At 51.6% G+C, this 25,650-nt stretch overlaps 1 protein-coding gene across 1 annotated transcript; it reads left to right on the top strand.

The window, feature by feature from the left end:
- The first annotated feature begins 1,141 nt into the window (after positions 1–1,141).
- DNAJC7 (DnaJ heat shock protein family (Hsp40) member C7) lies at positions 1,142–25,098 on the top strand. Its single transcript, XM_065422593.1, has 14 exons — positions 1,142–1,215; positions 13,750–13,838; positions 14,394–14,518; positions 14,609–14,722; positions 15,279–15,353; positions 17,403–17,521; positions 17,926–18,079; positions 18,796–18,960; positions 20,052–20,143; positions 21,465–21,538; positions 22,741–22,887; positions 23,159–23,311; positions 23,931–23,993; positions 24,813–25,098. Exons 1-14 carry the CDS (start codon positions 1,163–1,165, stop codon positions 24,848–24,850), a joined length of 1,461 nt encoding a protein of 486 aa, XP_065278665.1. The 5' UTR covers positions 1,142–1,162; the 3' UTR covers positions 24,851–25,098.
- The last annotated feature ends 552 nt before the right edge of the window (positions 25,099–25,650 follow it).

The following is a 25,650-nucleotide window of genomic DNA, read 5'->3' on the forward strand; positions in this document are numbered from 1 at the left end:
CATCCACACAATAGATATACTACCTGTCTGGCCTGGAGGACGTCACCTGGGCTGCAGTTGTGTGCTGATTGGGCCGCAAGCGGGCTGCAGGTGGAGAACCACTGGCCTAAGGCACGCGCAGAGCTTGATGTTTAGGAACCTAATTATTTGTAATTGATTGTTATCCATGGATGTGGTTACAGCGACAGTTTGGTGCCAGGGGGCGGTGGTTTAGCAGGAGGATGCCTTAGCATGGCAGTTTACTATTTACACCATGATCGTTGCCATTTGTTATCAGCTGTGTTACAGCAGGACCTAGCAGCGCCCTTCGGGGATCAGGGACGCGTTGTGCCAGGCGCCGAACAGACACCCACCAAGAGCTCGTCATGCTGTATTGCCGGGTGCCCCCACGTCCAGTGTCACTCTCCACCCAGCATCCACTCCATGTTGGGCCAATCTCAGGTAAGTCACCGTCATGGCCCCCTTGCCGCCTCCCCGGCTGGCCAAGCCACCCCCATCCCCATCCCCGCCCCGGCTGGCCAGGACACCCCCATTCCCCTTCACAGGCAGGGCTCCCCCATCCCCCCACCCAGGCTGGCCAGGCCACCCCCCCCCGGCTGGCCAGGCCACCCCCATTCCCATTCCCATCCCCCCCCGGCTGGCCAGGACACCCCCATTCCCCTTCCCAGGCAGGGCTCCCCCATCCCCCCACCCAGGCTGGCCAGGACACCCCCCCCCGGCTGGCCAGGCCACCCCCCCCCATTCCCATTCCCCCCGGCTGGCCAGGACACCCCCATTCCCCTTCCCAGGCAGGGCTCCCCCACCCCCATCCCCCCACCCAGGCTGGCCAGGACACCCCCATTCCCACCCCCACCCCCCCCGGCTGGCCAGGCCACCCCCCCCCGGCTGGCCACCCCTATTCCCATCCCCCCCCGGCTGGCCAGGCCACCCCTATTCCCATCCCTCACTCATGGGAGATTGGCCCTTCTGGCCCCTCATGCGCCCTCTCTGTGCCCCCTCCCCTGGCGGTCGGCGGGCCCCTCTTGACGGACCGCGGCGGCCTCTCTTTGCTCCCGGAAGTCCATGTCTCTTCCGGTTCCCCCCTCCCCCCTCTCTTTCCCCCTCCCCAGGTGCCCGGCCCGGCTGTAAGATGGCGGCGGCGGCGGCCGAGTGCGATGTGATCATGGCGGCGCCCGAGGGGCCCGGGCTGCTGGGCGGCGAGGAGGAGACTCGCAGGTAGCGGGGGGCGGGGGGAGCGGGGCCGGGGGTTTGTCCTGCGGGGGGGGTCTCAGTCACCGCCCCCCCCCCGCGTGCGGGGCCCCGTGACCCCCCCCGGGCGCCCCATTCCCGGGACTTGTCTCCGCTGTGTCTCTCGGGGCGGCCCCGGTCTCAGTGTCGGGGGGGGGGGTGTCTCAGGCAGGCAGGACCCCCCCCCCCCCGCAGACACACACACCCGGGTTGGGCCTGCAGCGGGGGGCGGCTGCCGCGACTGGGGGGGGGGACAGCGGGTGCAGCGAGGTGCTAACCCCCCCCCTCCTCCAGGCTGGTGAAATCTGCCCCACGGCGGGGGGGGCCCGGGGACCCTCGGCGGGGGGAGCCTGGCTCCTCCACATACCCGGGGGAGATGCATTTTTCTGCCACCCCCCTCTTGCATGTTTTTGTAGGGTCTTCGCTATGGCCATTTGTACAGTGTCCTGCGCGCACTTGGTGCTTTACGACCGATACCTCGCGCTGACCCCAGCACGGGATTTCTCCAGCCATCGCCCTCCTGTCTGGGCAGAAAGCCCCTGTCTCAAAGCTTGTACCGCCTAACGAATGAGGGGTGCCGGGGGGGTGGATCGGTTCCCAGGCGGGGAGCAGGTTCTGCTGGGTTCGACTGGACCAGTCCGAAGAACGACGGCGCCGCGACCTTTTTAACGCGTCCTGTACTGGGTCTGCAGGACTGAATTCAGCCCTGGGACAGGGGTGCTCGGCGTGGAATCAGTGAAGTTCTTAAATTCAGGCCACGGCTGCCCTTTACTAAGGGAGGTGAGGGGTGCCAGAGGTGGGGAGGAGGGCCTGCAGCTCCCTGCATGCGATGCTTTGTTTCAGAAGGGCTTTGGCTGCATGTCAGATGCTAAGCTCTGTGGCCTTTGCTGGACATGCCCCTGTGTTAAAGGCAGGGGTGGGTCCAGTCACTGTCTATTTTATAGAAAAGGTTCAATCTTCTTTTGGTCAAACTTTGTGCAGTACAGCAAACCTCAGCCTGCTGTATGGTGCCAGTTGGCCTACAGTGATGGGTGCTATAGAAAACACTGATAGGCAGCAAATCTGGGCTTCCTTGAACTTGGCTTTGGTCTTTCAGTGTGTTCCATCGTTTCTGCCTAGGGGCAGTATTGACTAGCGCCTGCAGAAGCCTTTCTTTGCCAGATTGCGGTCTGCTCCGGAGAGGGAGCTAAAGGGTTAAAGTGTGCATGTTGTGGTGGAGGGGGGAATCTTCATGGCTCAAAACCCTTGAAGAAGGTTCAGATCCTTTTCCCTTCTCTAACTCCTGGGCCTGAGGATGTCACGGATCCTTATTAATTGCACCTACGTGTAACAGAACAGTTACTGTTTGAGATTTTTGATAGCATGGAGTCCTGCTCTCCAATACCTGTCCTGTGTTACCATGGTCCTTGGGGAAATGGTCATTGTGCATGTTGGCTCTCCAAAGTATACTCTGTATTTGAACAGAGAGTCCTGTGGCACCTTATAGACTAACAGATGTATTGGAGCATGCGCTTTCGTGGGTGAATGCCCACTTCATCAGACGCATGACCTGTGTATTTGAAGGCAGGATTGGGTGTTTAAAGTACTAGGGCAGCTGCATTCTTCCTCACCTAGTAATTGTTGAAAGACCAAGCCTCCTTCATCCCCAAAGCTAGCTGGCAAATTCTGCCCAGCGGTGCAGATACTATCTGAGGCCAGGTGTGGTGAGGATTCCAGCCCTTTCCTCTGGTAATGAATTTTCTTTACAAGAGCAAGTGCTTTTATTACCACCTGCTGCTGAGCTGTGGCAATCACAGCAGGGGGTGAAATTACTAGATCAGCCTTTAGGAAACACTGTGCTAGTTCTAGTGTGCAAAACTGAGAGCTGAATCTCAGCATTCTGGTGTCTCAGGAGGAATACAATGTCTGTAAATGGTGTGGCTGAGCCTGTCACTCTAGCACCTGACTGAAGCAGTAGGACAAAATGAAACTGAAAGGGGCCTCTGGGTAGTGCCAGTTTCAAAATGATGGTGAAGGGCTGAGGTATGTGTGCTGCTTATTAGCTATCAAAGGGTGCAGGCTAAGGGAGTGGCATCGGAAGTATTGTAGCACCCTGTTAATTAAATAGATAAATAACATTGTTTAAAAAGCACCTGCATGCTGCATAAAATATCCAAGTATCCTAGCGTTAAAGAATTGATTAGTGCTGGGAGAGCCCTGCTAAGTTTCATGTAATCCACCCCCTCCCCAGGCTAATGTAAGATTGTTCCTTATAGTATTTTCTCCAGGGCTTTGTTCACTTTTAAATTACTAGTGTAAATATTAAAAGTATCAACAATGAAAAATCATGAACTGGGCTCAGTCTTCCTACTACAGAGATCTCTAGCACCAACCTCTTTCTTCCTCCATACCTGAGTTCAGAAGGCAGCTGCAGGAAATGAACTGGTCATGAATAAAATGACCTATAGAAAGGACTGAAGAGTCCCAGAAACAGAAGAACTCTGACATCCTCAGTGGGAGGGTTGGTTCCTGGCCCACTCCAGATAGAACCCTGGGAATGGAGAGCAAAAACAACCTAGCTCACTCAACTGCCTTGATGGGATAGGGCCAGTACCTCAGTCCTGGGTCATTAAGGTTCAATCTTTCATCCAGTGGTTGTCCTTTTGAGTGTGGGATTCCCAGGCTTTCTTCTTTCCTGTTGGGGTGATCCTGTCTTTTAATCTGATTGCGGGGTGGCAGGGCAACACTATTCCAGGGTCACCTAGAGGGGAGGTGTTAAAGGACGGAATTAATATGCTACTTCCAAGATGTTCCCATCCCCTCTTGGTAGCTCAGAGCTTGGGACCTCTTGCTTTGAGCAGATGCCTGCAGTCAAGAACTTCCTGAGTGTTAATCTTCTCTTTGCCATGAAGCTCCTCTCTGGGTTTGAGCAAGTTCTTTAGTTTCTCTGGCCCAGTTTACCCATTTGTAAAATTGGGATACTGCTCAGCTGTGTTAAAGAGGGTGTTTGAAGACATAGCTAATGTCTGTAAAGCCCCTTGAACCATGCAAAGTGCTATAAGAACGGCCACACTGGGTCAGACCAAAGGTCCATCTAGCCCAGTGTCCTGTCATCCGACCGTGGCCAATGCCAGGTGCCCCAGAGGGAATGAACAGAACAGAGAATCATCAAGTGATCCATCCCCTGTTGCCCATTCCCAGCTTCTGGCAAACAAAGGCTAGGACACCATCCCTGCCCATCCTGGCTAATAGCCATTGATGGACCTATCCTCCATGAACTTATGTAGTTCTTTATTGAACTCAGGTATGGTCTTGGCCTTCACAACATCCTCTGGCAAAGAGTTCCACAGGTTGACTGTGCTATGTAAGTGCTTAGCATTGTTGGACTTGGGCAGACTAGGCACGGGAACCTGATGTTTCACTACAGCTTTTGTAGGGTGAGTGGGTAAATTTCCAATTAAGAAAAAAACCCACCCCACAATCTGCGTAAATTATTTTGATACAAATGTGTTTTTGGACTCACCTTTGCCCAAATGTACTAAAATGGTCCCTGATGGCTGCTTCTGCTCCCCGAGCTGGAGGAGAAGATAGACGGGAGCAAAGCAGTGATTTGTATTTCAGCGTAATTGTCCTGGCATTGCTCTGAAACAGCTGCAAATAAACTGAATGTGTCATTTGCAGGTTGTTTAAGAGGCTTATCAGTGGAAGGAATGGAATATGGTCACAAGATAATGGTTGCCTGCTGTTGCATAAATTCCAGGGATACTTATGGAAAATGATTGATGTAACTGCACTAATTTTATCTGATGATGGTGCAGTTAGTGACAGTTATTGTTGAACAGCTGCATTCTGATTGGCTTAAATTCTGTGTTCTGATCCAATCACAGATCAGCATATCCCTAAGAGGGGGAGTTTTTTAAAAAGATTTCTAGACCATGGAAACGGTTTTCTTGTGGCTCAGTTGATTTCTGAAGCTTTATTTCACTTCATTTTTTATCGGATAAATAGTTTCTCGGCCATCTGCTTGGCAGCTCCAGAGTCTATCTGTTGTGCATATATGTGGGGGGATGTTTCCCCTCATTCTTCAGTGCTGAATGATGTGGAAGAAGTATCTTAAAAAGAGGTATCTTAAAAAGTCTCATTGCTAAATTAATATTAGGATTAACAGTTCCTTGATCAGACCTTTTCCTTTACTATTTGGTACCAGCTTCAGAGTGGCTGTGCCATCATAGTTACCTTTGTAAAATGGAGAGTATGAGATTTACACAATGAAGAAAAAATGTCCCAAACCAAAGAATTTGAGTTTTCCCTCATCTTGGGGTCAGAAGACTTCACCTTTAGATTGCCAGTTCAAATCTAGTGTAGCTCATAGTGAGGGGATCACTACCATCTCATGTGAAATGAGTTGGTGGGTCTCCAAGTGAACAAATCTCATTAATTGACTCTTTTGTTGACAGTCTCAGCAGCAAACCAAAGGTTTAATTGGCCATGAAGCCTGAAGACATTCTGTTCATGGATGAGGTACATTAGTACTGTACCTATGCGGTGGATAAATAGGACTTCCAGTGTCCAAGGCCAGTGGAATTCTTTTTTTTAAATAACCAGTGGTGCTGAAAAGAATTATTCACACAAATACTAAACTACTGTGAATACAGAGCGCACTGCAGGGTTTGAATAATTCTGTTTATAGAATCAGTGTAGAGTAGGTGTACAAAAATTAAATATTTAATACTTAAAATGTATGTAGAGCCGTATGTCTTCAAAGCATCGTACAAGCTCCTTTTTTTGGTTGAGTAATTCTATATTGTAGATAGACGATCATAGGCTTATCAGAAATGTGGGTTGGTTACTTATTAAGACCAGTCAGTTTCCTTGATTTCAGTTTGTCTTATCAAAGGGCTTCTCTAGCTGCACTATTTAAAGCTCTAGCACCACAATAGCCCTTGAGTCCAAGTTTGTTTCCATGAAAACAAAACGGAAGCAGAATATTTCTGGCACTAGGCCCTTCCGTGAATGTTATAAAAGAGGCATAGTGGGTGTTGTCTTCACCAGAAATGATTTAGGGCGGTGGTTCTCAACCTTATTGATCCCAGGGACTGGCTTGCTGCCTTCCTAAACGATGTCAGGGAGAGCTCAGGGACCGGCGCTGGTCCATGGACTGGTCATTGGGAAACACTGGTTTGGGGTATTCCTGTGGAGTAGGCTATGCTGCTACCCACACACACACACCCGCTACGGCGTTATATTTGTGGAATTCAAAAACTCCAGTACCCTTTGAGGTGAATCGGTAGATAAACACAAGCATCTGCCTGCACAGCCACTGGATTTCCCCACCTTCCTTCCTGCCTATTGTGAGCTCTAGGTCAGTGGTTCTCAAACGTTTGTACTGGTGCCCCCTTCACACAGCAAGCCTCTGCCTGCGACCCCCCCTTATACATTAAACACTTGTTTATATATTTAACACCATTATAAATGCTGGAGGCAAGCGGGGTCTGGGGTGGAGGCTGACAGCTCGCGACCCCCCCCCCATAATAACCTTGCGACCCCCTGCGGGGTCCCAACCCCCAGTTTGAGAACCCCTGCTATAGGTCCTCTTTAATCAGCTCAATATCCTGCACTAAGCAACTGGTAGCAGCATCACTCCTTGATCAGTAGGGGGTGCTGATGCGCAGAGGAATGTGCTGCTTGACATGCTACAGTGCTGCTTTGTATTGTAATGAGGCTGGCTCCCAGGTGACCTTGTCTAGCTGCAGGATAAGATCATGATTTAAGTTTTAAGAAGTCTAGTTTGAGTTTAGAGTGATGTGAGAGGCTGCTTTGACCAGCCTGACGACAGCAGTATGGAAGTGTACTATAAGTTTCACATGTTGCCTCCACCCTCTCATTCCCCAGCCGCTGTTTCTCATCGCTGACCTGAAAGAAGCATCTCTAGGGGTGAGAGAGGCGACCCCTCTGTGCTGTGACCCATTCATTCCTTGGCTTCTCTGCTGAGACTGTCAGCATGCAGGGGGGAGAGGGGTGTGTAGTGCTAGGCTGGTTTTAAGCTCATTTCACACAGGTAAGATGAAGATTTTGTCACCGTGACGTTTACTAAAAATAACCGACAGCTCCATGACCCGTCTGTGACTTTTACTAAAAATAACTGGGGGGGGAGGAATGACAGCTGAAGCGGCGGGGGGGGAAGACGGGGGGGACTGACAGCCCGAGCCCCACCACCACGGACAGGGGGAAGGCACAGTCCCGGCTGAAGCCAAAGAAGTCACAGAGGTCCGATAAAGTCATAGAATCCGTGACCTCTGTGACTAAATCGTATCCGTACACATAGGTATCTGAATAGCATCTGATGGCAGAGGTCTGGGCTGGATTTCAGCTGAAAGGCTCCATATCCTGTAGCAAAATGCCTTGACTGTATCAATGAAGCAAGTTGACTGTGGCCTTTTGCCCCTGCAAGTGACTAGAGGGGTTGCTTGGACCTCCTGGGGATTCACTATTGTTAGCCCAGAGAGTTTGGAGATGCAAACAGACCTCTGCATGGAGGGGCACTAGGCGAGCTGCCTAGAAAGCAAGTCAAAATGTGAACAGCCTGGAGTTTCTGACCTTGGAGCGCCTCCTAAACACAAAGCGAAGCACTTGACTTTCTGGAACTTTTGGCCAGCTCTTTAGTTCCCAGATAAGCTTAAAGTACTTTGCAGTTTAGGCAGGAAGTGAGAGGCGTGATGGCGGTGGGAGGCATTCAGTCTGCCACCTCAGTCGATTGTACAGACCTGAGTTACACATTCAGAGATGGGGTGGCTGCAGAGTGCCAGCCGGGTAGGAAGGCTGGTGCAACAGCTCCATTTGGGAGGTGGGGTTCAGACGGAGCTCAGAAGGCTCTGATCATTCTGGAAATGACTTGTTCTTGGCTGCGCCTCTGTTTCTGTGCTATGAAAATCAGGGATGCGATTTGGGTTGATGCTAGTATGTTAGAGGATGGTTGCAAGCTAGAGCAGGGGGAAATCTGTGTTAGGATTTATATGGTGGTAGGAGGCAGATGAAAGATGCTGCTCAAAAGCTCTTGGGCTAATCTGGGACCATCTCACTGTTGTGCAGGGTGGCTTGTCTGTCTTGGCAGTTTGTTCCAAGAGCTAGCAAGGGTTGGGATTGCTGCAGAGGCAGGGTGAGCAGAGGGCCTACCAGCCCCTTCAGCCACTGGGGTTGAATAGTTCCGAGGGGAGTTGTTGAGGCCACTGCCCTTCTGGAGGAGGATACGCATCTCCAGTGAGGATGTGGCAGATCCTAGGGGAGAAGGTATCAGTAATGTTCTTCCCATGAAAGGAGTCCGAGGAGCCTTTCAGGTTGAGCTGGGCCATGGAGTAGGACTGGCTGCAGCACCTGGAGAACTAAGAGCACATGACAAGCTTGTTAACCAAGCAGTTCGCAGGTCACCAAATTTCAGGAGAAGGGAGTTGTTTCAGACAGCCGGCTCCTAGCAGCGCTCTCAGTGCTTGCAGGCAATGAAAGAGACGCTTCTTAGTGAGTCCCTGGATGTGGCTCTGTTCCTCCCCACCCCCTAGGCTCACCACGGAGAGGCCCTGAAGAGACACTGACCTCTCCGAACAAAGGAATCCATTCAGGCCTGGATTGTATTTTTAGCAAAGCAGCAAGTGGGGAATGCAGCCTACATCAGTGTGAGATGCAGAATGATCTCATTCAGGCTGCAGCATCTGTTGGGATTGAAACAATTACTAATGATATCAGGAGATCTGCATTTGTTTTGTTAGTATAGCCAGAGACAGTGGTAAACAAGAACAGTTGTGTGTGTTGGAACACAAGTGGGGAGAGACGCTGCCGCTCTGTCCCCGGGCTCTCCCGCCTTGCATCTTGCAGACCCAGCGACTCTGCCTACAGGTTTTGAAGCCACTTTGATTTTCTTGCAAGACTTCATCATCCAGCTTTAAAGGCGTGTAAACAATCAAGGCAGCCATGTTTACTTCCTCTCTGGCAAGGTTATCCAACCGCTGAGTTTGACATGTCAGCGAAGTGCTGTGTCTAGGAAACCCAGCCAACACTAAATAGAAACGACCATCCTCGTACTCTTCATCAGATTATTTCAAAGGGCTTTGTAAGCACTACGGAGCCTTACAGCTCTCCTGTGAGGTAGGTCTGTATTTAACCACCCGTTTCACAGATGGGGTGATGAGGCGCAGAGGTCAGTGACTGACTCACTGGCGGTCAGGGAACAACCCCAGGAGTCCTGGCTTACAGCCCTACAGCTGGAACCACTAGAAACACTGCATTGCATAATGACTGGTAAAGTTGCTTAAAGATTTACACATGAGACAATCTGCTTACTTCTAGCAAGTGGCTCAGCAGGCTAAGAGAGATCAGGTTTGGCAATGATCCTTGCTGCCCTGTTCTTCAGAATATGTAACCACAGCAATGGGACCATAGACGCTAGAAAGGAAACTTCTAGTCACTTCCTTCACTGCCTTCTGAATGCTTCAATCCTCCTCATGTTCAGAAGTGGCCATGGTGCATGGGTGTCTTATCTTACGGAGTGAAAATCCCATCACGACGAGTGGTACAAATCCATCCCCTTGGCACGAGTTACTGAAACAATCCCTACTCGTATGCATCCGAAGAAGTGGGTTGTAGCCCACGAAAGCTTATGCTCTAATAAATTTGTTAGTCTCTAAGGTGCCACAAGTACTCCTGTTCTTTTTGCGGATACAGACTAACACGGCTGCTACTCTGAATCCCTACTCAGAGAGTTGAGAGAGAGATCTACAGCATGGCACCGATGAGATGTACATTGCATGTATCTTTTACACTGTGCTTGTTCACCAGCTCGGATCCACTCAGGAGGAGCACATGCTGTCAGTCTGTCAGGACAGTTACATTTTAAAAAGTGATTTTTCATTCCCAGAACAGATTTTTTCCTTTTGCTGTAAGTCAAGTAGGGGGCATATTTGTCTAGCTCTGCTTCTCTCTCGAGAAGTGCGGGTGGAGAGTTCTACTCTGACACTTGCCGCGTGTTCCGACACACTCCACTGCATATCCCCAGGCTGACTTGGTGGGTGTGGGTGGAGATTCCAGGTTTCGACCACAGCAGCAGAGGGTTCAGTTCTGATGGGAACCTTGGCATGATGCCGTCCCTGGGGATGTTAGCGGGAAGAACATGGGTGAGGAGGGCATGTCGGCAGCTTCCCACCAGATAGAGGTGAAAGCTCATTCAGACCAGACTCAGGCTGGGGGGCGGATGGGAACTTATTAGATACCTTTCAAGGCCCTGAAGTGAACCCACTGAAACCGAGGGAGAGGGACCTGGATCTGTTGCGTTCCCAGCACTCCCAGTTTGGGACGTGCACTCTCAGAGCACCACATGGCAGCTCGTTTCTCTGCCACCCAGTCACCCCTGGACTCTGATTGTTTTAAGTAAACATAAACGTACTGGGCCAGGGAGGTCCCTGGTGTGTCTGGCCAGTGCAGTGAGTGACAGTAGACCTGGGGCTTGCCTGTTGTCAGCATCCTGAGCTGAACCTAATTGGTAACGAGATTAAAAATGAAAGTGAGCAGCACATATATTAGCCCTGACCCTGAAGGCCCTTGGAGTGGTAGCACTCCCTATCGATTGTTTTGCCAGCTGACAAACAGCCCTTTGCTTGCGGCAGTTGTGTGGGAGTGGCCAATGGCAAGCCCGAATGAGGTTAAAAACATGTTAACTTGCCCCCACACAGTTCCCTTTGTTCCTTTTTTAGTGGGCTTGCCAAACATAGCTCACATTGTTCGCTTCAGCTTGCCTTCAGCTCGCGCCTGCTGAAATGCCTTCCTTCGGGCAGAAAGGGGCCGTGGCAGTGTTCGCTCCTTACAGAGAGGGCCAGGTTTTGAATACCCAGACCAGATTTAATCAGGGGGTGGGGTTGAAAGGTGTCTTCAGCTTGGACTCTGGTTCACGGACTGTCATTTACTGTGTCTGTCCAACAACTGTCCGACAACGTCAATGTTAAAGAATAGGCTCTGGACCAGCAGGTCTCTGACTTTATGCCTCATCTAACACTCAGGAGTGTTGGCGTGCTTCCTTTATAAAGTTACTCGGTGTGGTCGGAATGGACTCGTATTCGGCTACTGTAATTTAAGCCGGCCCATGTACCGTCAGTGGTGCACATTCCACACTTTGAGAACTTATGTCCTGGCCCATATGCATTGTAGCAGTGGCTCTACAGAGTGGCACCCAACCCTTACCTGGCCAGGATGTCATGAAGGGTGAAATCTCTGCTTTCCAGAGCTCACACAATGCCTTGGCACCGCTTCAGTCTCACTCGGGGACTCAAAAGAGGATGTAAGAGGTGCCCGCCATGTGCTGGCAGAGGGGTGCCGCTTGTTCAGAGCCTGAGCCGCACATCATTTTTGTAAATTGTAGGTTTTAAAAATAAAATGGAACCAAATGGATACCTGCTTGTACCTTCCTTGATCGACTAGACTGTACGCTCTTCAAGATAGGCTGATACCGGCCTGTGAGTTTGGTAGAGCTTGTAGTGCAAAGGGGCCTGATCCTGATTTGGGCCTCTGGACACTACCACAAAGCTAACGGTGATAGTAGAAATTGCTTACGTTCACCAGCAGTAAAATTGGTTGATCGGCTTTGTGCCTTCCATGGCGTTACAGGGAAGGAGGGGGGCCGGGGATATCTCTAATGACTCCTTGGCCTGCCTGTTCTGTACGCCTGTGCTGCTTGAGTTGGCGTATTAAAGCTATTTTCAGGGCTATGTGTCTGCCTTGGACTTCACAACAAGTCATTTCTGAGCAGAATCATGGTAAGGCCTCAAAAGAGATTTTCCTGGTTTCTGTAACTCTCTGGGCCCTGGCTTTTCGCAAGGCAGAGAAGCTCAGCTCGGAGCCTGTCCGGTGTGACCTGAGCGTTTGAGACTGAATGTGGAACTCTGCTCTGGCAGGCTGGAATGTCCCTTTAGCTATTTTAGTGCCATCAGCCTTTGCCCCATTGCTGCTGTGAAGTCTATATACGGAGCAGTTGGCTGACATTTCCTTTATGAGGAGGAAGGTGTCCTGTGTGAGTTGACTCCTCGTGTGGTAAGGAAGGAGTTGCTTATATCTATGGCTGGACTAGCCCAGTGTGCTAGGCTGGAATCCAAGGGATACTGTCTCCCTAATGCGATTTGGATCATTAAGTGTGTTCTCTGTAGACTTGCCCCCCGTTGCTCGATTTCTGAAATTTGCCTTCCTCCAAGGAAGAGGTTTTAGCCGGGTGTACATTGTGGGAGTTCTCCTTCGGCAGGACTGAGCATAATTGGAAACCTCGGGTGCTTTCATTTCTGTAGCTCTGGGTGCAATGGTGACGACCCAAATGATTTTATCCCAGTGTGGATTGAAATACATCCTAGAACAGGGCGAGTTAATACTTGAAAGCCTCCATCTCATGGCCATTTTACCTGTTCAGTGGCACAGAAAGGGAAACCAAACCATTCGGGTTCATTGGTCCTGAGCTTGGGAAGCCCTGGTAGCTAAACTCCCGAAAGAGCAGTATGTCGGCACTATTGCCGGGGCCCTGTTGAGAGGTGACGCTGCTTTGGAGAAGCCATACAGGGGAGGAGAGTGGGTAGCTCTCCAGACAGCAGCTGGGATGTGTAAATGTTGATCGATGCTGTTTCAGCAGCAGATGCAGTGACAGGGCCCAGTTCTGCCTGACTTATGCCGCCGCCTCAGACAGAGTTTGTCCCTCAGTGAAGCGTTTCCTAACGTGGGGTGCAAAGGACTGGCTGTGGGGCATGGAACGGTGGCAGTGCATGTTCCCTGCCAGGCTGCCCTGCCAATGTGGTGAGATGGACCGTGGGTGCAATTACTTATGTTTTTCTGAAGGCTCAACTTCCAAGGGCTTCGGGGGAGATGCCTCAGGCTGAACGTTGCATGTTCTAGGAGACTTCCTAGGGCCTGCTCTCAGGTGGTTCTGAGCCCCTCCTCAGCCTGCTGACTTCAGGAGACCTCTCCAGCAGTCTGGGCCATTCCTGCCTGGTCTGGAGCTGCTCCTGACAGGTGGTCAGCACCTTCGGTTTCTGCTGATTTCAGTGGCAGTTGTGGGTGTTCAGCACCTTGCAGGATCGGACCTGTAAATTCTGTAAAAGCTTCTGCAATGTTCTTGGTTTCTGAGAATGAAAGAACAAATACCCTTGGGCCAGATTCTGAGCGGTGGCTGGCCAGCACTTAGTGCAGCTCAAGGGAGGAGTGTGCAAAGATGGTCTGAATCCATCATGAGCTCCTGTGATCCTTGGCTGGCCCCCTAGCACAGCACTGAGTAGCCAGCTGCCTATGGCCCCAAGGGCTGTTCCAGCATCTGGGAGTCCCCTGAACATGGGGTGCCCTCTTTCCCCAGGAGTACCATCGAAGGGGGCAATTCTGTAGTGGCCAGGTAGGCCAGCTTTAGAGCCATGTGTAGCCAGTAGAGCAGGGCAGAGCTGTGGCAAGGCAGCTGGGGATGGGGTCCTTGGTGGCCAGTCAGTGTCTCTCAATACTGCTGTTCATCTCACTGTGGGATATTTTACTCTCTTTCAGAGAAGCAGAGACTTTCAAGGAACAAGGAAATGCTTATTATGCCAAGAAAGATTACAATGAAGCGTACAACTACTACACAAAAGCCATAGGTGAGAGCGACTGTTTGTGACCGTGTTCTGGGGCTCGCTGAATCCGACTGGGTTATGGGGGGAATAAACCAACAGATTGGTCAACTCACGTTGCTAACGGCACACGTTGAAGAAACCTCTTCCAAGTGTCCCGGTGACACAGATGTGTTAGTTACCGTGTAGGATCTCACCAGATTTACTGGGAGTGCTTGGGATGGCTGTAGCGCTGCCCGATGTAGCACCCTGTCTGTGTCTGGTCCAGCCAGGCTGATTGAGTTGGATCTCCTTAGTGTTAATGATTGCGTGTGGGCTCAGCAGTGTTACCATGCTGATGGGCACTGAACAGGACGCTATGCGATTTCCAATGCGCTTGTACAAGGGAACTCCGATCCCTCTGGGTGCTCCTAAATATAAACAGCTGACTCCAGGTAATTTTTAAGCTGCTCAGGTAGGGTATGAACTTGCAAACGGGGAATGTGATTTTGAACCCAGCAGTGACCTTGTAATGTGCTCTGTCGACAATCTGTGTAGCCCTTCGCATTGCACTAACTGGGATTGCTGTAATGTTTTCTCCAGACGCATGTCCTAACAATGCCAGTTATTATGGTAACAGAGCAGCCACCCTAATGATGTTGGGGAAGTTCCGGGAAGCACTGGGAGATGCCCAACAGTCAGTCCGATTGGATGATACCTTTGTACGGGTAGGTGACCAGCCATTCGGTGTATCGTTGTTACTAGCCGTTGGAAACCCCCCACGCGAACTTTTGCCACGTTTCTAACTGTCTTCTCAGGGACATCTACGGGAAGGGAAATGTCACCTCTCTCTCGGGAACGCCATGGCTGCCGGCCGCTGCTTCCAACGAGTTCTAGAACTGGATCACACGAACCCTCAGGCACAACAAGAGGTAAAAAATGCTCTGAGATCCAAATAGCCCCCTCGTGGGGGCTGCCCAGGGGAGCAAGATTATGCTATGGAGCCTTTCGCCTCTGGGCTGCAGAGTCAAGTGTAGCTCAGGTTGGAAGTGACTAAATGGTGTCTCTGTGGGGCAGCCACCTGATGGGGGGAGAGGTGACATGAGTTGAGGGTTCAGTCCAGTTTTTAGCAGACTGATACCCACACTGCAAAACTGCTTCTGTGTGCTCTCCTCCTTGGTGGAGGTGTGGGAGCTAGACTGGGCAATCCGGGGGAGTGGTGGAGGGGGCAGTGTGTGGACGCATGCCCTCCTGTTGTCTGTGCTCTGCTTGGCCTGTGGTTGAGCAGAGGCCTTCACTCTCCAGGGCAATCAAGCCATCCGATCCCAGGTGCCCACATTAAACTGGTTTTAGAAAAGCAAAGGTAGCTCCGAAGTATTGTTGTTCCTGGGGCTGCTCTGATATCCTGGGCGCTGGCTGGTTTAAATGCCATCCGACGGTGGTGCAGACCAGGCGAGTGGAAACCGACCGTGCCCTCCTTTCTTTCAGTTGAAGAACGCGAGCGCTGTGCTGGAATACGAGAGAATAGCTGAAACTGATTTTGAGAAACGAGATTTCAGGAAGGTAAAATCAACATGGATCTTTTTTGTCCCATTATGACCAGAAAACACTGATCTGGCTGGCTCAGCAGGAGTCAGGGACAGGGTTCCCTCTAATTTTTTATGTCCATGTGCGAAGTGAATTTTATTATGTGCACCAATATGGAGGTAACGTGTAACACATCACCTTCATATTGGTGCACATAACAGAATTCATGTGGTGGGGGTGGGGCTGAGGGGTTCAGAGTGTGGGAGTGTGCTCAGGGCTGGGGCAGAAGATTGGGTGCAGGGGGTGAGGACTCTGGCTAGGGGTCAAGGCTCTGGGGTGGGGCCAGGAATGAGGGGTTCAGAGTTCAGGAGGGGGCAGAGGGTTGGGGTGTGGGCTCTGGGGTGGGGACAGGGATGAGGGGTTTGGGGTTGCAGGCTGTCCCGGGGCTCCCCCCGCCCTCTCTCACCGCAGCAGCTTGGGGCCAGGGGAGAGGCGCTGCTCCCCGGTGGCAGCTCCGGTGGGCCTGGGCCGGGCTGGGGGAGGGGCTCTTCTCCCCCAGCGGCAAAAGTCCAGGGCAGGTCCACATTGGGGCCAGCGGGGAGGGGCGCCTCTCCCCGCCGCGGCAGGTCCGTGCTGGGGGACAGGCGCCTCTCCCCGCCGCGGCCCTGAGCCCCTGTGAGGATGGCAGAGCTATGCTGATCTAGCACTACGCCAGCTAACGTCTGTTAGCCGCGCAGGCTGGGCTGAGCATGGGTGGGACTGGGGTGTTGACTGGGGGTGTTACTCATCAGATTATGTTCTCAGCAGCTGTAAAGCAAACGTTGGTCCTATAAGACATCCCCAGGATGCCTATTCACGAAGCAGCAGGTTCTCTGCCAGTCTTAAAGGGATAAAGGGGGAATGCATATCTATTCACGGCATCCTCCACTGCTGTTTCTAAGCCTCGCTCACGCCCTGCCTTAATGAGAGTAGCCATGAAACCTGAAAGACAGATCTGCCTTCAGACACCCAAGTGTGACTCACACCCAACTGCAGTTGCGGTCAGTGGATGTATGCGAGGTCAGGGTTTGGCCCAGGGCAGGAGACAGTCTCTTCATCACATCAGGGTTAAGGGCACTATTCATAAGAGTCTGCAGGAGGAGATGCCTGAAGCCCAGGCTCTGGATTCTGTAATGGTAAATCCCAGTTCTGCCTCATCTGATTGTCCTGCTGGGCCAGCTGCTCTTCACAATCTGGATTTTGTATCTGGGAATAACTCTGCCTGTGTCTCCGTCCCTCACTTCTCCCATCTCACTTCGCTAGGGATGTTGGCATGAAACAAAACCTTTGTTTCTGGAGAGCTGCTCCTGGTCCTTCCCCACCCAGAAGGCATCAGGCTCCTCGATCTGTAGCATCTCGGTGCTCCCCACAGCAGCTAATTGTGATGTCACAAACGGGGGATTGAGAGCCCGGCCCCAGGAGCAGATGAACCTTTGCGGAACAATGCTCCTGTTCTCATGCAGCTGTCCCCACCAGAGAAACCAGAGCTGGAAAAGACCTATTAGGTCACCCAGCCCATCACAGGCCAGTGCGGCTTCGGTCCCTGCCTGGCATCTTGTGCTTTGTTCAGTCCAGTTCCAACTGTCTCTGTCGATTGAGTTGCTACCGCTTCCCGCACTCCCTACTAATGGGGAGGGAGAAGTGCAGGAAATGTGGGAGCATAATGGTCTGTCTCAGAGGGTTTTCTTAGTGCCTATCGCCATAGAATCAGAGGGCTTAAAAGGGCTGGGTTTCTCCTATTGCTGTCCCTGGGGCACTCTGTGACCCTTCGTTGTGTGTGTGGTGCTTGGATACCCCGGAGATGGGATCGCTAGAAATACAAGATGAGCTGCAGGTCTTCACAAATGAGGGGCCTTTAGGACCCTACGCATGGGGGAGGCTTCTACTGAAGTGTTTTTTCAGCTATTGAGAACGCAGTTGTCTGGGTCTGCTTGGTTCAGTCTGAAGACAAATCTGCCATCCCAGCTGGTGCGGAGATAGCACCATCTCTCAGATCTGGCTCTTGGCTGTTTGCTTTGTTCCCACTTGCTTTTCTTCTTTCGCTAGGTCGTGTTCTGCATGGACCGTGCTTTGGAGTTCGCTCCTGCCTGTCATCGGTTCAAAATCCTCAAGGCCGAATGTTTGGCACTGCTGGGTCGCTATCCAGAAGCACAGTCTGTAGCTAGGTAGGAGCCTTGACGTACTAATGACCCCCTGATGTCCCAAGAGTGCTAGCTCAGCGAGAGTTTGTTCAACCTAGTCGGAAAGCCCTGAGAGGGGGGGTTTGTGATGGAAACTCGCGTGTAATCACTGAAGTTCCTTTTGCAGTGCAAGGTGTGGTTAGGAGAGATGCTCCAATTCCACCCCCTGCCATTTAGTCTTACTAAGGCCACCTGCTTAAAAACCATGCTGGGTTTCCCACCATGTCACTCGCAGGCCTGCCTGCGCTTCCCAGTGCAGCACGCTGACCTCAGGCTCGGTAAAATAGCTAACGCCTTGGTGGAGCAAGACCCTTCTTGATGGTTAGAAGGAAACGCCATCTCGAAAGTGCTTAGACTTGATTCTGAATGTGCATGTCTGGCTATTCCAGCGACATCTTACGGATGGACTCCACAAACGCAGATGCCCTTTATGTCCGAGGTCTTTGCCTTTACTATGAAGACTGTATCGAGAAGGCCGTGCAGTTCTTCATCCAGGCACTCAGGATGGCCCCTGATCACGAGAAAGCATGTCTCGCCTGCCGAGTAAGTACTGGGACCGGGGAGCCAATGGCTTATAATGAATCAGTTCTGCTCAGATGCACCCTTCCCCATTTCCTGCTGTGTTTCCCCTCCCCTCTCCCCTCCCCAAAACTGCAGTAGCCAGTGCATCAAGTCCTTCCTAAACTCCACCTGCTGCTTCCCTGTGAGGTAGCCACTGACAGACCTCTCCGGGGTTAGGCCACTCTGCGGGCTGCCCCTCCTGCCTGTTGTTCTCTGGAGCAATCCGAGATCTCTCGCTGCAGTTCTGGATACTAAGTTTCTAGCCTCTGGCTTCCGGTGAAGTTGAACGTAGGCTGTCCAAATGTGAAGCTCTGCAGCTTGACTTGCATTTGAAGTGTTTTTCCTCTCGAGTTCCTGCCCCGTCCTCTCTTCTCCAATCTAGTTCTGCTTCACCCGCCTTGTCAGGCAACACAAAGCTGGGTAAGCTGTAAAATGTTGGGTTCCTTCCTTTTGCTGTGCTCTGACCTTGAGCCTTAAACAGTCTCCTCTTCCCATGCAGAATGGCTGAGACTGACACTGGCTGTTTTTAGCAGTTCTCTTAGCAGAAAGGAGCTGGGGTGGTGACAAAGCGTCAGGTTCTATGGTCTGGGGCTGTGTTTGAAAGCAAGTTAGAAAGTGTGTCTTGGGATCAGTGAGCCTTGGGCTTTGAGGTCATCTATAGAGTGTCTGCCCTCATCCCAGGGCACTTTCTCTTTCAGAATGCCAAAGCACTTAAAGCAAAGAAAGAAGATGGAAATAAAGCATTTAAAGAAGGCAATTACAAACTAGCATATGAACTGTACACAGAGGCACTGGGGATAGACCCAAATAACATAAAAACAAATGCCAAACTCTACTGTAACCGGGGGACGGTTAATTCAAAGGTAAGACCCAGGCAGCATTACAGGTGGGCGTTCATCCTGGGAGCTCAAGGCACTCCCCAGATAGAAACTGCCTCGCCGTGGAGGAGAAACCCAGGGGATACAGATGAGGGACCGTTCGTTCCAGAACGAGGCATGGTGCCAAATTTCTCTTTTGTTGAAGCTGGTTTGGCTGGGCTGGCTCGTCCCCGCCTTACTGCAGGCTAGGAGCTAGGCTTCCCGCTCGCATGGGTAGGTGCGTTCCCAACAGCGTGGGACACGACTGTCTTAAAGACGTGAAACCCGAGCCAGCGGAGGTGTTAGGCCTTAGATCCCCTTCTCCAGCTGAGTTATTTAATCCCCTCCTGAGAACGAGGAGATGTCCGCACCCGCAGATCACTTCTTGTACTTCGTTCCATCTAAAAAGAAAAGACGTCTGTCCAAAGCCCTGGCGCCCTTGCCAGACGTCCAAGAAAACGAAAGCAGAGGAGTTACTAAACCTAGCCCCACCCCGAGCAATACCTCGCTAATCATGTGACCCACACAGTGTGAAATCCCACCCCACTGCCTCAGCATTCACCCAGGCCTGCTCAAACCAATGAAGCCTGCCCAGAACATCGGGCCGTGGGAGTGGGGAGCCAGATCTGGCTCCAGTGGTGTATTGCTTTTTGGGGGTGTTCACGCTTGAAAACCGGTAACGTGGGTTTCCACCCCCACCCCCTTAAATTGTCTTAATTTTTGCCAATTTGTAATCCCACCTGGGAATTAGTTTGGGGCCAAGTCTTGCCCCCCCCAACTCCCTTTCCAAACGCACTTCTAAGCCGCAGCAGTCGGTGGTTTATCAAAATAAATCTGCTGCTTCTCCAAGTGCAGTCCGAGTTGTGGGCTGGGGTGGGGAGCAGAGTCCTGGCAGGGCGTTCCGTGAGGCAGAGACGGAGGGTCTGAAAGGGGATGTGCCAGACCGGTGGGAAAAGGTGGCTCCAGATGAGCCGTGTATTTGTGGCTCTCGTTTGGCATGGGGATCGTAGCTCCATCTCTGCAGCGTCCCGTAAACCGTATCGAAAGCCGCCCCCTCCCGAGGGGGGGCCTGAATAACTCTGTGTCTGGCTTTGTAGCTTCGGAAACTAGAAGAAGCAATAGACGACTGCACAAATGCAATAAAACTGGATGACACGTATATCAAAGCATACCTGAGGAGAGCACAATGGTAAGCAGGCCGTGGCTGGGAGGTTCAGGTTCCGCAGTGCTGCTTGGCTGGCAGAGCTGAGACCAGTTTAACGGGGATGAAAGGCAGCGTGTGCGAACGCAGGCTCCGGTTGGAGCCAGGTATGGGCCTGGTGGCTGCGGGAAGCCTGACGGCACCGTGGTGGACCTGATGCTGCAGGCTGCCAGTCACGTTTAGCCTTGGTTCGTTCTCCCTGGGAGCTGGTTATTTAATCAAGTAGCTTAAAGCAACGTCCTGTCCCCTGAGTGGTTGAAATCTCACTCCGTGAACCTGGCTTACAGAGCCTGCTGTGAAATGGGGTTGGCTCCGACCCGTCGCAGGACCTACCTTTCATGCCTCCCTGTAAAGGGCCAATCTCTCCCTTCCAGGGACAGTGGCTGTGCTGCCCTGCTCTGGGTGAGGGTCTCTGAACCCGCAGTGCCTGGCACCCTGGGCAGTGAACGCCAGCACTTGGGCCCCTTGCTTTAGGGATGGTGCTGCTGCTTGGAGAGTTGGCTGTCCCAGTCCAATGCATTCTCAGATGCAGGGGCTGAGGGCTTGCTGCACAGAGACAAGGTTTAACGGCTTTTCAACAGTCTCCATCAGAAATTCTGCGTTTCCCTTTTCCTGGGCCCCTGGTGTTTCTCCTGGGCAGTGTCCGAGCTTCCTGGGCACTTGCTAGGCTGAAAGGGCCACTGGGGGCCCCCTGTCAGATCACTCTTTAAGTTGAAGTGCAGGATATTTTTCTTCAAGTTGGCTCCCCCGCCCCAGGACTCGGTAATATCTGGTAATGGGACAGTGTTGCATGTCCGTCAGCCAGTGGACAGCCACCATTGATCCCTCTGATAATTTGGGATAGTAACTGCAATGTCTCATCACTCGTAACTGTCCAGAGACGATAACGAGTGTTTGACTCTGCCTCAGTTTCCTGGAATTGCCAGTGGCTGCTGGTAGTTCCTGCACCTGGTAGATGGATGAAGCAATTCTATCAGAGATGGCTTCTTGACTTGCTAGGATTCCTCCTGCACCACGAGACGGCAGATGCACGTCAGCGCCAGGACGTAGGCTTAGTCTGCCAGGGTTTCCTTGGTGGGGTACCCCTGAGAAATGCAGGTGCCTGGGCTGTGAGCTTTAGTCCTCACCCTTTGCATCCCACCTTGGGCTCTCCCTACTGAGCCCCTTGGGTTTTGCTTCTGCGGGTCCTGTGCACATCTTTCCCTCCGTAGTTTTATCCCTCCAGAAGCTTCATCATTTACCCCCTGCTGCTGTGGTTTTTGTTAGTCTCTCTAAACTGTTCCATTGTAACAGTTGTTTCCTTGCATAGTTACATGGACACAGAACAATACGAAGATGCTGTGAGGGATTATGAAAAAGTTTACCAGACAGAGAAAACAAAAGGTAAAAGCATCGGCCCTCGCTTTCTATGCGCACGACCTGCCCCTTGACAGACGCGTTTCTTGTAAGGTGGGAGCGCTGGTAAACGCTCTGAATTGCCATTGGACGCACGGATCTGCCCCCTCCCGCTTTAATGCTGCCCCTCGCTTTGTTGGGATGTTGGGAAAAGCCCCAGAAGCTGCGGAACAGCTGCTTAATGGAATGGTATGAGAGTTTGTTCTCTCCCAGTGTTGGGGGCGGGGGGTAAAGCTTGGTCTAGTGATTGGCGCTGGACTGAGATCCAGAACGGTGTGGGGGTCAATTCCTGGCTCTACCCTTGGGCAAGTCACTTGATTTCTTTGTGCCCTGGTTTCCCCGTCAGTGAAAATGAGGAGCAGGACACGTCTCCATCTCCCAGGGGAACGGAGGGTAAATTAACCTGTTTGGGAGATGCTTCGATACCGCAGGGATCTAGAACTGCCTGTATTTTGCTAATTATGGGCCTGTTACTAGCAGCAGTGGCATGAAAGCCTCCCCAGTTCTGTTGCTAAGTTGATCTCTGTAGCACCAGGGCTACAGTACTGCCCAGGGCGGGAAGATGTTCGGTGCTAAGGTTTTATTGCCACCCTGAGGGTGCTGCCATTTCCCCTTGCGGAGCAGCCAGAGGTGTTTTAAGATAGTGCCGGGTGTACCAGGCACCCGCCAGGGGCTCAGGGCAGTGAGCACCACTGCTGCAAGAACATTAACATTGAATCAGCCGGGGCTGGAATTTTCCAAGGGACCAGAGTTAGGTGCCCACACCCCATTGACTGAGCAATTCACACTTCTCTGGAAATTCAGCCTTCGCGGAGCCGTCCCTGAAGTGCCAGGCCTGAGCACAAGAGTCTCCTCTGTTCTCAAAGATGAAAAGATGTAAGGCAGAAGCAGCACTCGATGGATGGTTTGGCTTGGGTATTGCACCTAGCTAATGCAAAGGGATTGTCATGTGAGTGGGGATTGGCCAATATCTAAAATGCGGAGTCTCGAGAGGCTATGGCTGCCTGTAGTACCTAGGCCCCTGTTTCCCAGCCCCCTGGGGTTAAGTATAAGGACGTGAGTGCACAGACGTAAACTGCGGACAGCGAGAGAAAACAAATGCTTTAATTCTCAAAGGATGCTTTCCTTCTGTTGCTCCTAAGGCTGCGTGTGATACGAGGCGCTTTCCTTTGCCTTGCTCTTCTTTCTAGAACACAAGCAATTCCTAAAGAATGCACAGGTGGAACTGAAAAAGAGCAAAAGGAAAGACTACTATAAAATCCTCGGGGTGGACAAAAACGCCTCCGAAGACGAGATCAAGAAGGCCTATAGGAAACGGGCACTCATGCATCACCCAGGTAGAGAAATGTTTTCTGCTGTTAGCATGCAGCGAACTGCTTTTGGTTTTTCAGAGAGCAGAAGTTAACGGAAGAGAGAATTTCAGAGGAAGCACTTTCCCAGCCTTCAGAACCCCCCTCTGGGCTGTATTGTTTGAGTTCTTTAATGACTGTTTCAGCAGGATGACCGTGGTGGTACATAAAAGCCGATGGTTGGCTGGAATGTGTAGTGTTTTCCACCTACGCTTGGCAGCAATTGAAAGCTGCTTTCCTACCTGTCTTTGCCCCTTAGACCGGCACAGTGGGGCAAGCGCAGACATCCAGAAAGAAGAGGAGAAGAAGTTTAAAGAAGTCGGAGAAGCCTTCACCATCCTGTCGGATCCCAAGAAGAAGGCTCGCTACGACAGTGGGCAGGATCTGGAGGAGGATGGCACGAACATGGCAGGTAAGTGCTCCCACAAGCATGCGATGCCAGGCCTGCCTTCACTTCCGGAGGGGCTGTTCCTTCCCTTGCTTGTGTTAAACGCCTGCTAATGTGGGCAGCCTGCTATGTCCGACGGCACCGTGAACGGATCGTGGTCGTGCTGTGCCGATACTTGGGTGGGAGATGGCCAAGGAACACTTGAGGGCTGCCCTTGGCTGTTGGTGATTCAGGAGATGGCATCCTTCCCTCGGTCAGTACTGACCAGTGCCCCAGCCTGTAGCTAGGGGACACTGTTCTGCTGAAGAGATTGGTCCTGACAGCTCCTGGTCCCTGCTGGTTGCATGATGTTTATCCCAGCCATAAGCCTGTTGGCCCGTAGTGTCCAGACCAAGCTCTAGCTCTAGCAGTTACTCTTTGTCTGTCTCTCCGGTGACTCCGGGAGCCTGCACTCTCTGCCCTAAACCCCTGCAGCGCTGCTCCCTGCTGCTGCATTTCCGTGGGGGATAAAGCGAGCCGTCTACACCCAGCTTGTGTATCCATTTGTGAAGGACTTTAGGATCCTTTGTTTAAAAAGCCTCTACAAAGATGTGAAATAACACCAGCAATGTCTCTAACTTACAACTCTCTTCTCCCTCCGTAGATTTTGATGCTAACAATATCTTCAAGGCTTTCTTTGGTGGGCCAGGTGGCTTCAGTTTTGAAGGTAGGTGACACGTCTTTCCACCAGCGTGAGAAATGTGTGTGCTGTTCATATACGTGATGGTCACATTAACGTCCCAGACGTAGGTCAGTGGTCGAAAGGGTTCATGTTTGATTTCACTGCTTGCGTGCGTGGTCTGTGCAGTGCACCAGCAGATGGCTGCTTCTGGGGCCTATGTAGAGAAAGGCTTCCCCCTCGAGGTGTGTGAAAACTTGGCACTAATGGTGTTCTGTTGCTGAGAAATAGGCTTGGCTGGGTCACTGAATCTGGTAAGGAGGGTGTCTGATCAGACACGTTGCATAGCTAGCCTGTCCTGTCTCCTGTTAGACGCACACAACTCCCAGGGGCCTTCTGGAGGGCCCGGCCTATTGTCGCTGCATTTGAGTTGGCCAGGGGATGTTGCAAATGCTGTTATGCTCCACTCTGACCATCCTTCTCCTGGTGCATGGTCAGCTCCCCATAGATTGCACGCCTCTTGGCACAGACAGGGGTGGCTTGTACAGCACCTAGCATCTGGTCGGCACTTAACCAGCATTAATACAACCCACGGGAGAAACTCACGGACCCCTGACCTGGGAAGAGTCTTGTTTGCAAATTACTCTCGCCCTTGCAATCCTTTCTCCAGACCCCTTTAACGTATCAGCACTGACCCTGTGCCAGCGTTACTCCGTTCCCCTGTTTGTGTGGCGGAGTTAGGCTGCCCGGAGCCCATCCCTTGTGTTTCTGTCCAAGGGCTGCGTGTTTGCCCAGCGCTCCACGGATGTTCACGAGCATTGTTATGAGAGACTCGCGAGCTCTAATATTTCTCACTTTCTCTTTCAGCTTCTGGGCCGGGAAATTTCTTTTTCCAGTTTGGCTAAAATAAAAACATACAAACCACATACACCCACCTGAAATCCTCGTTTTAACCTTGAATACGGACATAATTAGACTCCTGCCTTCATCATGTCTCATTGTACTTAGAGCAGTTTCATTTTCTCAGTTGGAAACCTCTCTGTGTGCTTTGTGTGAGAAGAGGAAACCAGCGCTGAAGAGAGGGGCGGGGAAGGCTTGTGAATTTTGTTTTACTGTTAACTTTATTAAAAAAAAATAAAATGTTTTGAATCTTTTGGTCCCTCCATGCTGGCCCATGTTTTCAGACTGTTCGGACTTCTTCCAGGGTCCTGTTGCTGGCAACCCAGCTTGTTCATGGCTCCTTTTGGTTGGTTCCAGAGTGCAGGATGGCACCACATCAGGGTTTCTGGAACCCCATTTTTACTTGTAAGTAATTGAATCGTAACCGAGTTTTTATAACATCCAAGCAGCTACGTCCTGTTTGCCAGCTGCAGTTTCGTTTGCCATGGCTATACGAGAATGTACACCCGGGCATTAATGTAAATGACAAATAGGGATCTTAATGTTTTCGTACTGGAGAGAAATCCTTCTTCAGATTTATGGGAGCCGCGGATATGAGAGAACTCCCTATGGGGCAGCTAGAAATAAGCGCTCTAAATGCTTCCACTCCAAGACGCCCCATCTTTGTTTAAGGGGATATTTAATTTGGTCTGGGGTGAATTTCTTTTCAGTTCCTCTTTCATAATTAATTCACTCGATCATTTATTTGCAGCGTATGTGATTAAAACATGGCTTTGCTAGGTTGGGATTGGTTTGTTTCTACGGT

The sequence above is a fragment of the Emys orbicularis genome, chromosome 25 (genome assembly GCF_028017835.1).
Source record: "Emys orbicularis isolate rEmyOrb1 chromosome 25, rEmyOrb1.hap1, whole genome shotgun sequence".
In the NCBI taxonomy this organism is placed as follows: domain Eukaryota; kingdom Metazoa; phylum Chordata; order Testudines; family Emydidae; genus Emys; species Emys orbicularis.